The following is a 14982-nucleotide window of genomic DNA, read 5'->3' as shown; positions in this document are numbered from 1 at the left end:
GCGAGACGCGACACAAAGCTTGCAGAATGTGAACAAAAAAGCATATAAATTGATGGTATTTAGCTTTCCACACGCTCTTGATATGTGAATTCGCAATGCAAAATTAATTGAGCGGGCGTATGTGCACTTTAAACGATTATTGTTTCACCTCCATGCTGCTCTTTATTCACAGAAGAAGAAGAACAACGAAGAAACTGCACAAAAAGGTGAATTTATTTTAATTTTTTTTATTTTTGAATCATCTTCATTACTCTTTGAATACTTTTGTTTTTTAGTTTTGTCGTTGCTTTGCTTTCTTTTCTTGATTTTCTTTTTCATTGATACCGATTTTCTTTCAATACATATATTGACCTAATTTCACTTTCATGCCGCGCACTCTCTCACATTCACACCGTGTCGTGCTCCACAAGAGAAACGATGTGATCGGCAAACGCATCGATCAAGTACAACGAGTACATGCTACAACAACAAAAAACAGTAACATTGACATTCGCAACGGTGGCATTCCGATTGTTGACTCTATTAAATAATGGAAACCTGAACCAAAAAAAAATCGATCTACACACACGCCATTTAGTTTTATGAAAATATTCGTTTTAGGTATTTCTGTCCATCAGTGACCAATCTGCGACAACAGGTGCGAACTCATCTCACAAGTTACAAATGAACGTACAATAATTCTCTCAAAAAATACTCTTTTTTCTCTTTCGAAAATAAACAATTCTGATCAGTTTCTTAGAATGGTTATTTTATGCTCAGAAATTAGGCTAAACGTGTTTATTGCGTTTTTGAATGAAATCGGGTCTTTTATGGTAATATATTGCTTGTTTTAATTGATCGTTAAATGTTTATTTTATCTTTGGAATTGATCAATTGATGTTATTTTCAATTTCAGGGAAATAAAGATACAAATAATACACTCTTTTTTATCATTTGGAGCAAAAGTAATGTTTTCAAATAATCAAAACAAACGATCAGATGGTTAAAATCGTTTTTTTCTATTGAAAACTCGCAATAACTGTCAGTTATTATTAATCAGAAAAAACTTAACATGTAAAGTGTTTTGTGGAAAAGCTTGAAATAAGCGCAACAGTTGCTTAATCAGCGCCGTGCAAAAAAGTTAAAAGATGTCGCTACTTGTAGTCTTCGGTATTCAAGTGCAGTGATTTGTATTTGACAAAAGTCATCTGGTTCGTTGGACACCTGATATAAAAAAAACTTCTCATCATTCCGAAGAATGGTCTGAAAGTTTGATTAAACGAGACGAATTAAAATTAAATTAACAATATGTGAATGCCGTTGGGTCCATAATTTTGAAGCAGAAAAAATTGAATTAAAAAGTCATTCCAGCTGGAATTGACGTTTCCATTGGGGAGCTTCAAATACATACATCGTACAGTGTTGTAGATACACTGAAAATGTGTCTACTGCGCCGCTCACCAACTCACACTCGCTTGCTGACTCGCTCACTCATTCTCTCCAGATTGAGATATATTGGTTTGGTATTTGGAGCCGCGCACTCACACAAACTTATGTTCGAACGCATGAAATATACGAACACACAGGATCTCCACTGTGGCGTTTTTTTTGCAATATAGCCATACACAACAAAATTCTATGTATGGATGAACATTTTGATTTTTTCTCTTTCTCTCTTTCTTTTTCGTTCGCTTCTCATTTTGCCTGCCTCACTGTCTTCCTCTTCTTCTTACAAACGTTTATTTCGTGATTCTTTTCGCTCTGTGCGAGTACTCGATTCTGGATTATACACATTTATTCGTGCTGAATATCTTGAAACTGTGATGCGTAAAAGTGTTTTAGTTGAATAGAACGAAAAATAGGCAAAAAATTTGTTTCAAATCATTTTTTTTTTAAATTTGTTAAAAACAACACGAATCGAAATTAGTTTTAATTTGGTTTTGGTATTGTTTGTATTTTTCTGTTTGGTGTTCGAAAAAAATTTCTTGCTTCTTTTATATCGTATCGTGAGAAGGCAAAGTCAATGCGCGCCAAATTAAGCGATAAATTTATTAAATCCGATAAAAGAAGTAAAATTTGGATGTTACCATTGAAGGTGCTTCTCAATGAGAAATAGTAAATACAAGTTTGTTACAAGCATACAAAAAATAAACATCGCAAATTATTATTTTTTCGGAAATAAACAACAACTAAGAAACGAAGAGATTCCTTTGCATTGCGTATAACTGTTCATGGTATTTGGAAAAGTAAATGAATCAAGTAGAAAGAAAAGAAAAGCAAAATTCTGTTCTAATTGCCCTTTGGTTATAGTATCTGGCAGTGTGTGTTTAAATTGACAATAAAAAAAAAAAAAAAAAAAAAACAACAACGGAACGCAAACAGAAAACAAATTGTGTATATTTTTCGGTTTCGGGGTGATGGAGAACAACCAAATATGATACAGTGGAATCGATTATATTGATGTCATAGGAAATAAATTTCTCGACTTTACGAGGAAAAAAACGCGCAAAAAAACTAGAAAAACTTCTAAAAAAAATCACAAGACAACTCTCAAAGAGCGAGGAAAAACAGAGAGATACACACAGTTAGTTGATTTCAAATCAAAAGTCAGCAGCAGCAGCAGCAGCAGTAAGAGCAGCAACACTAACAGAGCAGGAGTAACAATAGCTGCAAAGCAATAGACAAAACGAACAAACGAAAGAAGTGTTGAAATCTTTGCATGAATTCGTGTGTGTTTATGTGTGTCGGTCATTCCAATTCGATTCAAAATTAAAACTCAGCTCACTATCGGCACATTTTATTTTTCTGTGTTGCTTTCAATTCTCGTGTCTCTTTTTCTCGTTCTCGCGCGCGACGTTTGCGACAAAAACACCGCATCAATTTTTTTTTGTTGTTGTTTCAAATATTATTTGATTTCGGTGTGTTTATATGAATATTTGTATGTGATTTCTCGATGAATTTTATTTTCTTGTTTTAGTTTTGGTGGTGTGTTCTTTTTTTATTCCTATTATCGACCGATTTGAAATTGATTGCGAGTCCAATCGTTGATTACCGTCGGCATTACGTTCTTAAATATTGTCGTAGTTACGAAAAGCACAAAATCTTCTTTAGATTTTTGTGTGCGCTGTCGGCTTTACATTGGTTGAGTTTCATCTCACTCGATTCTTTCCCTTTCGGTTGTTCGTGCAGCAGCGTTCAGTAGCAGTTGAAGCTAGGCAACAACCGAAGCAACAGTGGCATCATCATCATCATTTCGGGCAAAAAAAAATAACATTTTTTCAGAATTTATAACGACAGTGACCAGTGGTGTGGTGTGCGTGTATGTGTGTGGTGCCAGTGTCGTGCAAAATAATTTGAATTACGAATCGAATCAAACGAAAAAAAATTGATCGAGATGCCGTTATTTGGTAAAAAAGACTCCACCAAAAAATCGAAACGCGATTCTCGTGATCCAGACAAACAGTTTACGATCGAGGAGAAGTATAATCTTAAGGAGTTGTTAGGAACGTAAGTTGTCACCCCCTTTTTTACATGATTTTTCTTCATTTTTATTTTCTTTGCGATAAGTAAATACTTTATGGTCTCATCGATGTGTTTGTCTTTACCATTTATCATCGAATCACATTCGTCTTATATAAATAATATTTCCCTTCATTGTTGTTGTGTGTATTTTATTTGCTTTTCAAATCGGTATTTTTTTTCGATGAATCTATACGATTAGAACGGTTTCGCTCTTTCTCTATCTATCTATTTTATATAAAGTATAGAAATGGACACACATTAAATACACGTCAACAAACTACAAACACGACTGATTTATCACATTTCCATAATGTGTAAGTGCATGTGATAGTATGTGTGCGTGTGGTTGTTGTTTGTCATTTAAGCCAGAGCCCAACACTTTAATGATGACGAAACAAATGAGAGCAACAGAAACAGGGGGCAACTCGACTGGCTCTACCAAAGAAAATTGCCAGTTAAATGTATATGCTAGCGCAGATATCAGATTATTAGTATTATGGCGTGAAATATTCGATTTTGATGCCATGATGCCAAAGTGAAGGCGACAGGATCGACTTTCGTTCGATACTGTAATTGCGATACAGTAATACAATACACAATATAGCAGCAACAGTGGTGATAGTGGCACACACACACACACAGCATTTGCTCTCTGTCTCTCGACGGGGTTTTGAATTATGATGTGACCATCATTAATGATATGATCCAAATGGAGGCGACTCAGACATACTAACACACTTCATACATACTCATATCATAGATTGACAACGATGTATATTTTGATGATGTTCACTCATCGCCAAATTTGTGTTTTGTCCATAAAATCGATTTAAAAATTTCGGTTTTTGAACATTACTTGACACTAGCAAACGAAACGGTTCATCAACGAATCTATTCTAATTGACATGGGATGATGTGAAACAATATCAACAACAACAAACTCTCGCGAACAACATGAAATTAACATCGACCGAAATCTTTTTGCTGTTTTTCATATTGTCACCAAATTACATGGCTTTATCATTTAAAATGATTCATTTTCTCTCACTCTCAATCCATTAATTTATAATGTCGAAAAACCAATGGGACGACATTAAAAATCTAATTTATTCGCTCTCAATATTATAATATCATCCAATTGATGATGTTCGCGAGTTCTCTGCTCGCTCAATTTCTATATCTCCAACTATGTGGCAAGTGTGTGTCTGTCTGTCGTTGAGAGCGACTGGAATTATGTTTAAACAAGTTATGCTCAATTTTTTATGACTTTCCGATATTGATATTATCTATTATCACATTATAACCAATATCCGTTTGTATTTATTATACCAGCATCCTTTCGGTTCTACGGTTCATTCAAAAAATGAAATGAAAAAAAAAATGATTTTACCAGCACTGAGTTTTCAAATTATCTTTCCTTTCATTCTCCGTTCGGCGCGCAAATGTTCTAGCCAGAACGTGCTCTTTTTTCTCGCAGGCCTCTCTCTCTCTCTCTCTCTCTCTCTCTCTCGCAATTTATTGCATCGAAGTTAAACAATTTATTGGCACACTTTTCAATGTATGGCTCATTTGAAATGTTACCGTGCATGATTTGTTGTTGTCGTTCGTGTTGCAAAAAATGGTATCAATCTCAAGCCAGTCTGTCATTTGTCACATAAAATTACATTGTATTTTAATGTGCTTTATGAGAAATAGAGCAAAAGCTGTTGTTGCCGCTATTGAGAGCAAATAGCAGCACAAAAAAATAATAATAATAATATGAAACAACAATTCTCTGTTTGAAATCGCAATGATCGCCTTAGTGTGTTTTAATTATTGGTTTAATGCCGTCGCTATGTAAATGAGTGTTGTTTATTTAAAGCAATGGAGTAATGAAGCAATGTCAACAGATAAAGCAATAATCGCTAATTACATTTCAACTGCAAACGATAGAATGGTTCGAGGAAAATGTAAAACTGGCGACACAACCGCCAGCATTCCCGTGCTTCTTTTCGCTTTTCTCTCTCTCTCTTTCTGTCTCTATTGTGCCCCTTGCTCTTTCCACCCATTCCTCACATGACTATCATCATCATGGAAAGACGGCCGAATGAAACTACAATCATCACATCTAAATATATATATTAAAAGTTCGTATGTAGAACAGGCACATGAAATCGTAGTACGATTTGTGAACGGGGTGAAAACCAAAATCCGAAACAAATAATAATCGTTGATCGTATTTGATATGTTTGGATGTCAAATAGACATTAAAAAGGCAGCGTAATGGCATTAAAATGAAAAACTTTTCAACGAATTAAACAACAAAAAAGATAGAAACAGTCGCCATCGCTGCCGCCGTCTCCGCCGCCGTCACCACCACCGTTGTCGTCGTTGATATTGCTGTTGTTGTCATCAAACAAACTGCAAAAATTCAAAATGGTATTGAAACAAACAATAAGCATTAAATGCTGCTGCGTTATACTATGCTTCTTTCTCTTTCTGTTTGTATGTATGGCAATGAAATTTTTTGACGAAACACAAAACTTTACAACTTTTCTCAAAAAAAAAAAAAAACTTTGCACTTGTTCATGGCAGTATATACGAGTGTGCAAAGGAACAAACACAACAAAAAAAGAGTGATTGAGCACGGCGATAATGTTTTAATGCTAAAAATAAAATGAAACAAAATATAACTAATCGCATTATGCACTCGCGGTCGCACGCTCATTCATTTCTTATTTCATTCGATGAAGTTCGAAACATAAAAGTCGTCGCATTTTGAAACCATATTTGGACGTACTCAGCTGTTTTGGTTTGTGTTTTTTTTTTCTTCTTCTTCTTTTTATTTCACAAAATGCTCTCTCCCCCGTCGTATAACTTTTTCATGAACATACACACTGAGCTTGTGGGGATATCTTTGAAGTTCAAATGTTCTTTGGTGTTGTTGTTGGTTTTTTGGGGGGCAAAAACAATGAAAAAACTGGATCGACGTCAACAACGTAAACTACAACGACAACAATAAAAACCCATGCTACAGTGAAAGGTGAATGCCAAATCGTTTTCATCGATTTGCCGTGCAGAATGCGTTATGCTCGATACAAAATCGTTCGGATGTCACGCAAATGACATGAATTCTCACCACTTTGTAAGTGAGTGATGTGTTCATTATTTGGTTTCTCCTCTCCATCATCGTAATCAAATAAACAAATTTACAACAACCAAAAAGAATTGTATTGCGAGCAAATTGTGGCATGTGTACTTTTTTTGTTGATGAATTGAAAAGCTTAGAAGCAACTTCATGTAGGGGGTCAATCTGAATTTGGCAATTGTTTGTTTGTTGTTTTGGTTTTCAGTTCAAGTTCAATTGTCACAACATTTTCCGGTATTTTTCGCTTCTCTTTTACAGTTTTTCGTCGTTTAAATAACTATGAAAGATTTGCCAAAGGGAAACAAATACCAAATTTCAAAATAAACTGAACGGATTTTGTTGATAAAACAATTTCCGCCGTGTTGTTTGACACCATGGCATGTGCCCGTCCGTCACATGGTTTGTAACTCAATTTTCTTCATCAACCGACCTGAAACAAGTATTATATATCAATGTCAATTCAACGTACAGTGCATTTTATCAAGTAATTGTGTGCAAATGTTTTATTGTCACTGTCATCGTTGTCAGATTTTGTTCGTGATTGCTTTTCTGGCACTCTCTTTTCGAGGATTTTTCATTTAAAATTATGCGGGGCGGATCATTTCGTTTGGCGCAAGTTATTGCTTCATTCAAGTACGAGCTTATTTTGAATGCATTACATCTGATGTAAAATCTGCTAATGTCTACAACATTTAATGCTAGTGCTGTATATAAGATGAATACTGACATTTGCACAAATGATGAATAATTTATTCAAATGGTGTCGATGCTAGTCGTGAAAAGAACTGAAAAATTGCGATTATTTTGAAAGGAAACAAAAATGTTATATTACTTTCTTTTCGTCGCATACGATTTTTCGGAATGCAAATCAATCAGCTATACACTGATTAATGATTATGTCATTCGAACCGAAAAGATGTATGTGTGTTTTTTTTCATCAACGAAGAGTCTTGAGGTGAAAATCATAGCATTTCATCATAGTTATTATTAAAATTTTCAACATTTGTCGACGTAAAATGTTCTACGTTTGAGCTTTCGATCGTATAGCAACACCAACACACACACAAAAAAACTCGATAGGCATAAGGTAATCACAATTTTATTATTGCGAACTTTTGCAACTGAAATTGACTGAACTAATGCGATTCATGTCAGAGAGAAGCAAAAAAAATGTTGCTAGAATTTGTTTTGTTTTAAGACTCGATAATTTTTGTTGTTGTTGTTGTAAATTTCTGCGTTTATCTCTAGCGAAAAGATAAACAAGCACATATATTAGTGTACTGCAAGGCATTAATCAATATAATGAACTGTTCCGTGCATGTTAAATGACTCGTCCGTTTAATTCGTGCTAAACGCCCCAGCCATTCGTATATACAAATACGATTGAGCGAGAAAGTTGCATTTGCACACACACTAATTGGTAATTTTGTAATTGGTACAAATTTTGCATACGACAAACAACGAAAATATCCAAAACAAAGTTTGTACGAAAGAGATAAAAATTCGCGAATTAAAAAAAAATTATGTGAAAATTGGTCGGTGATTTTGCACCGTGCACGCAAACGAATATCATAAAATGTTGTTGAGATGAAATAGCCTAGAATCGAACATTTGAGAATAGGCTATGGAGCGATTGACGCTTGCTTATGCGCTTGTTTTGATACATATTTGCATATACACGTAATAATTTAATCGATGTCAAGATAATCGAAAATCACTTTTCATTCATTTATCATTCAATTTGAATGATTCAAATATGGTGAACGAATGACATTGGCGCATCGCCACCTCATTTATTTAGATTTGTTTCTTTTTTCTTCTCTCGTACTTCTTTTTATTATCTACTTGACCTGATGAATGAACGACTTTATTTTTTATAAATTCCGGACATTTTCCCGTCTTTTTAACTTTTTTTCTTCATTTAACGATGTTTTCTTATTTTTTTTTTGTCATTGCAGTGGTGCCTTTTCCGAAGTCCGTTTAGCCGAAAGCAAAGAACATAACAATCAACTATACGCTGTAAAAATAATTGATAAAAAAGCGCTCAAAGGAAAAGAAGACTCACTAGAAAATGAAATTAGAGTACTTAGAAGGTAAGTGTTAAGACAATCACCATTATGGTGTACCGATTTTTTTTATGTCTCTGTATTCGTATTTTGGTCTCTCATTTGAATTTTTCCCTCCCATCAAAAATGAAATGAACAAAAAAAAACCACCCAGTCAATATCAACTCGAGTAAAATGAAATAACAATATATTAACCTATATAAACAAAAACCAAATACAAGTGATTAATTCACCCACACCTACACACCTAGTCATAATTAATTGTATAATAGTTTTAATGTGTTCATATATTTTTTTTAATATTTTGTTTGTTTCTGTTTTCTTAACCAAAAATAACAAGTGTATAGAAGAGTGTCATTTCATGACTAAAAACTTATTTTTTTTTTTGTCGAACCGAAATTAACCAGAAAATTACATACACACATACACAATATAGTACATGAATAAAATATCCAACCAACCACCCCCCAGTATTAGATTGAAGCTAAAATACATCACTTTTAGAACTTGAGATTGCATAATTGTTCAATGAATTAACAACAGCCACTATAACCCCGTCCGCTCACCCCACCTCATTTCAACCATACATTTATTATTGAATAACTTATAATTAAAATGTGAAGTGTAAATAACGCACAGAAATTTCTCATTATTTTAAATTCTTTTGTTTTGTTTAGTATTTTGGGCCTTTTATTTATGGCTTCGAATGAAATACAGCAGGATCTCTTCTAATTTCTGAAAATTTCTAATTTCAGACGGAACATTTTCCGAATTGAATTTACGCAAAAAGCACTTGAATAATCAAAAACACCAAAACGAGTTTTCCATTTGAAAAGGTGAATTCAGACATTATAATGAGATATTTTCAGCCAGATGAATCAGCTCAGCCAGATATCGTCAGGAGCTGAAATTAAGTGTAAACAATAGAAGTGATTGTTATGGTTATAGTTACACTTACATCGCTACAATCACTATAACAATCACTTTAATTGTTTTCACTCCATTTCAGCTCCTGACGATATCTGGCTGAGCTGATTCATCTGGCTGAAATTATCTCATTATAATCTTGAAAATGTGTGTTTAACTCACACGGAACCATGTTTGCAATCGATTAATCAATTAGTTTTTTGAAAGTGTTCCTTATTGATTGCATTCTCATTATAATGTCTGGGTGAATTCTATTTAATTATTGTCCAAAAAATCGTTTATATGTGTCACATATTATGTGCAAAGACTTTTTAAATTTTGTGGAAAAAAATTATTTTCTCATGCACGAAATGAAATGTGGTTTGAAGTACAGACAAAAAAGTAGAGACAAATATCAGTTTCCACATTTTTTTTTGGTAAAAATCGAGAATTTTCACTTTTATATACGTTTTTATGCATAAGCTCGGATATAGATTATATAGATCGCATTTACCCTCCCCTAACGTTTTAGCACCCCCAGCAGATTTTTATAAAATCTTTCGATTTGCCTTTTTGAATGAGAAAAATTCTTCTAATTTGCTGGAGTTTTTTTGGCCAAAATTTTACAGCTGTGATCAATTTTGATCCGAGTGAAATGAAAACCCCCTTTTTGCTAGGATTTTTATTCGGCTGAAGACCCACTCATCGATTTTCGATTATAGCCCCTTTAGATTTGCATGCGTGAGAAGCTATGATTTTATTCAAATTAAATTCGGTAAAATGACAGAATGTAATGAACGGATAAATGATTGATCGGAGGGTTTCTAATTTTAGTGACTTCTAATTTCCGAGGTCCTGCTGCATACAGATTACAGAATAATATTGTTGACATGAACATTTGACCGTATACATGTGATCCATTTGTGTGCAAATAAATTTCAAAATGAAATCAACATCAGTTTGTCGAAAATAATTAGAAATCTCCTTTCACACATATATCAAATTCTATGGTTTTTGCGTCACTTTTTATTCCGAACCAATACGCCTACATTCAATGTAATTTATTTAATTATTCCCTTCAATCTCTCTCGCTTTCTCGCCCTCACACACAATCACACACACGCGCCTACCCATTTTGTTGACAAAACCCATGCGAAATTGTAAATAAAAAACCGATTTTGCATATTTTGATTGTCCGTACCACTTTTATGTTTACATTAAAGTCTCTCAGTATACATTTATTTAACTTTACCAACGTAGCCTCAGTTTTTGTTATACATTTTGTTCTATTATTGGGAACCGGGTATAGTGTTTCATGCGAACTTCCAAGTGGCTGTACATTTTTATTTCTATTTTGTCTTCATTTGATTGTTGTTGACCATTGAAATGGGAGTGCATGTGTTGCATTTTAGCGTAATGCACCGAATCAAATGGCAAAATTAAATATTTTTTCTTTCTTTCATCATCGAAACCAAATGATGCGGTTCACAATTCAAAATAGAAACCACACATGCACATGTATTCGATTTGGTATGTGAATGGTGCGCGTTCGAGTTTAATTAAATTAAATGAAGTGCGGTGCTGTGGTGCATTATGGTGTTTGCCCATCAATCTGAATGACCACGCGTATTTGTCATTCACTGTCGCCATTATCAAATGACAGTGAGACAACAACAGCGGCGACAAACAATGATAATGGCAAACGGTCGCTCTCGCCTTTTCCCATAGACCCACAAACCAAACGCATTGATTGCTGTTGTTAACTGAACGAGCTATAAAATACAATGCAACACATGTGTTCGGCCTGTAATATTTTTCACACACACGCACTCGCTTTGTTCTTGTTTTCTCTCCTTCAATTGGTATGAAAACTAGATAAGAGGACATTTGACGCATTGAAACGCCTTGTTAAGATGAAAATACAAACACACACACACACATTCTTCATTGCAAAATAGTTTAACAAGCACTTTATCATCTCTCTTTCTGTGTTGATTACAACTAGATTCACTCTTCAATTCGATGATGTTATGGAGTCGCGCTTTTTCTTCATTTGTTCTGTTCTTTCATTCAGCTTCAATTCGTTGGTGTTGTTTGTATATTGTATTGCGCTTAACAGACTACAATTCACACCAGTTTCCATGCCATTTGATCATACTAATCGCAATCTTGTTGCTTTTCAATTCCAATTCGTGTTTTTTTTTATATATATTATCACTTTCCATTGTCGTTCTCGTCGTCGGTTATTTTATGAGAACAAACTGTGTGTGTGTCTATTTTATTTTGTATTCCATTTCTTCTATTATCTCGTTCTCACTCTCCAACACTCGTTCCTTCTGTGAGATATATTGTTCATGGTTCAGTTTTCAATGGTGAAGAAAAAAATTCAGCACATTTTCCATTACGGCAAATTAATGTTCGTGAGAGAATTTACTAAGTATTTCAGAACATGTAAACTTATTCAAACGCTTTTCGCTACCCCATAAAACCATACGGCGCATACATATACATACGGTACATTGAAATGTCAAAGCTATATGTGCTCATTCAATTTAATTCGAAGCAGCAAAAATAACGAATACAACACGAAAAGGATATGTGCCAAAAGCTTCATCAAAAGAATATTATTCAAAAATCCAATGCACACACACACACACTGTTATATGACACAGCTAAAATATGGTGGCAATGACTAAGCATATCGCATAGAACACAGTGTCTCATACATGGCAAGTGTGTTTCTAGATTTCGCATTTCAACCATATTCGATATAATGTCTTGAAGTGAAATCGTGTTTTAATTCGTATAAATATTTAGATGATTTTCGTCATCGATGTTCGCATGCGAATTATTAATGCAGATCGACTGGTAAATTATCGCAAAAGCGAATGAAAACCAGTGAATGAAGCGTACGAGAGACATCAAACCGAGAGAAAAACAAATAAACGCTGAATAATTCTATGCTATACACACATTTTCGATGCAATTTTGATTGTGAAAATGCACACACACACAGCTCACATGCCAGACGATTTTAATATCATTTACCGTGTTGCATGGCAAAAGTGAACCTAAGATGTATATGCATAACGAAGGAATATGAAGTTCACTTCAATTTGACACCGAATCACCACCAGCAACACACACACACACACCCCGTGAGAGAGAGAGGAAAAGAAAAACATACCATGGATAATAAGAGAATTACGCAGCGACTTTTCCCATGAATTATCACCGTTATTGCTGTTGATGTTTTTTTTCCTTTGCTTTCGCTTATTTCATGCAGCGAACGTAGACGTTTTTCTTTTGCACACTTCTTTATTTTCATCCCACTCAATGTTCTCGCATTTACTCGTTTGCTCTCTAATTTTCCGCCCTATGCATTCTGAGCCGCTACTTTGCTACGTTGTTTTTTTGGATATATGTTTATATTTTTCTTGGGTTTTGTGTTAATTTTGCAGCTATAGAAAAAGAAGAAGATAGTAAACAGAAGTAAAGCCACTTAAACTCCATATGTGTTGTGCAGCGTTCAGATGCATTTTATGCTCGGTTGCGTTCCTTAGCGGGGGTGCACTACATTTTTTACCGTCGAATTAGAGACCGTTTAAAAGAATTAAAGAAACCAAGCGATTTCATTTCAACACATTTTATGTCGTCATTACATTAACATGCACTTTATTTCGAAAAAGTGAAACTGTGCACGTTCTAAATATTTGCGCTCTGATTTTACTCAATCTTTTTTTTTTTCGTTCATGTTTCACCATATGCGGTTGTTGTTGCAATTGTGCATACACGAAAAGCTTTTTCCATATCATATCGCTTGAGCGCTTGAGTTCTTGGGTTCGTATGTTGTTGGAAGCACATACAAATCGTAAAATGTATAGCAACTTTTACTGGCCTGGGTTCGTTTAGCGATATTTGAATATTCCCGGCGATTTATAATTTGGTTACAAGTCGGTTATTTGGTTCGTTACTCATGATTTTAACACCGTACCGCATGCGGTGTTCGCTTGCATTGATGAACCAAATTAAATGCAAACGAAGATATTCGATAACGCCAACGGATTTTAAAACAATATACTCGAGGCACAATGAGAGATCGGGTACAACTAATAAGTAAAGTGCTTTTAAAATTAATATTAACATCAAAATGGTATATAGTTGCGGTCAACAATTTCATACAGCATGAGGAAGACGAAGAGAAAGAGGTTGAACCTTGCGTTATTTTCTCAATTTATATTTGGAACAATGTGTATGTATTTTATCGTTTATCGAAAATCCAATTCATTGCGAAAATTGGAACCCGTGTACGCTTCTCAAATTCCAATGCCATTCATCAGCCATACATATATACACTGTATGGAATGTGCTCAATTCACTAATGAATGTGCAAAATAGAAAGATGAACACACATAAATTTGCCGTGCAAATAGACGAATAGAGAGATCGAGATACTGTGGATAAAACAAAAAGCAAATACATCAAAAAAAAAAAATCACAATATATCGATATGGGCAACCACGATGATTTACAGATGTTCCTCGCTCACAGTTTACATTACATTTCAGTTTTACGCATCGGCTTCTTTTTTTTGTGTGTCGACGCAATGTAAAGCGCTGTTCATTTTCAAGCCACAAAATTTTTTACAATTCCAATATACACAAAAGTACAACACACACACACACACACACACACACACACACACTGGCGTGATGTGAATTGAATTTTCAGAAAACGTACATCGCCGTGATTGATTTACTCATTTTACATTTTTGTTTTTATCTAGGAATATTTATAACCGAGTCGTTGGTTGGAATCTTTGTTTGAACAGGATTTTTGTAAATTTACGAATCATGAGTGATTATGCATATATTTTCAACTTTTTTTTCTCTTCCATTATGTCCCGTATATTTTGAAATCTTTTCGAAAACAAAAAACAAATGTTATAATGTTATAGCAATAATTCTTACGGAAAATGTGGCATTTCAAGTTTTAAAAACAGCAGAGAAAAATTATTGGACGGCAAATGAAAATGCACTTCAAACCATTGAACACTACCGCACCAATTTTCAAGTGATAATCGCATTTTATTACAATTTTTCGGAGCCATGAATCTTTTCAATCAAAATATTTATAGTCGAATTTATTTCGCTTGATGCTTACGATTGCAAATCATCATCTAGGTTCATTGTTTTTTCTTCAGCGAATTTCCGTTCATTTTGACCGAAAGAAACTGAATAAAAAGTATCCGTAAAGGATAAATATAACTTTTATCATCATCGAGAGTGCACGTGTTTATATAAATCTTACAAAACCCGCATTCCTTATTTACCAGAGAGAGAGAGAGAGAGAGAGAGAGAGAGAGAGAGAGAGAGAGAGAGA

General features: G+C 34.3%; 1 protein-coding gene across 3 annotated transcripts in view; it reads left to right on the top strand.

The window, feature by feature from the left end:
• Positions 1–1810: 1810 nt before the first annotated feature.
• The window catches only part of LOC116341810 (calcium/calmodulin-dependent protein kinase type 1), a 25744-nt gene continuing 12572 nt past the window's right edge, over positions 1811–14982 (top strand). The window contains exons 1-3 of one of the 3 annotated variants that reach the window (XM_031769109.1): positions 1811–1922; positions 3169–3486; positions 8587–8721. In XM_031769109.1, the coding sequence (XP_031624969.1) occupies positions 3374–3486; positions 8587–8721 (248 nt within the window). In that variant the 5' untranslated portion in view covers positions 1811–1922; positions 3169–3373. Of the gene's footprint in view, positions 1923–2970; positions 3487–8586; positions 8722–14982 lie in introns of those variants that run through there. The other 2 variants (XM_031769115.1, XM_031769123.1) reach the window with 2 other exon arrangements.

This window comes from Contarinia nasturtii, unplaced genomic scaffold, assembly GCF_009176525.2.
Source record: "Contarinia nasturtii isolate CC-2019 unplaced genomic scaffold, AAFC_CNas_1.1 Cnas_scaffold_129, whole genome shotgun sequence".
NCBI lineage: Eukaryota > Metazoa > Arthropoda > Insecta > Diptera > Cecidomyiidae > Contarinia > Contarinia nasturtii.
The sequence above is the reverse complement of the archived record's forward strand: the minus strand, read 5'-3'. Positions and strand labels throughout refer to the sequence as shown.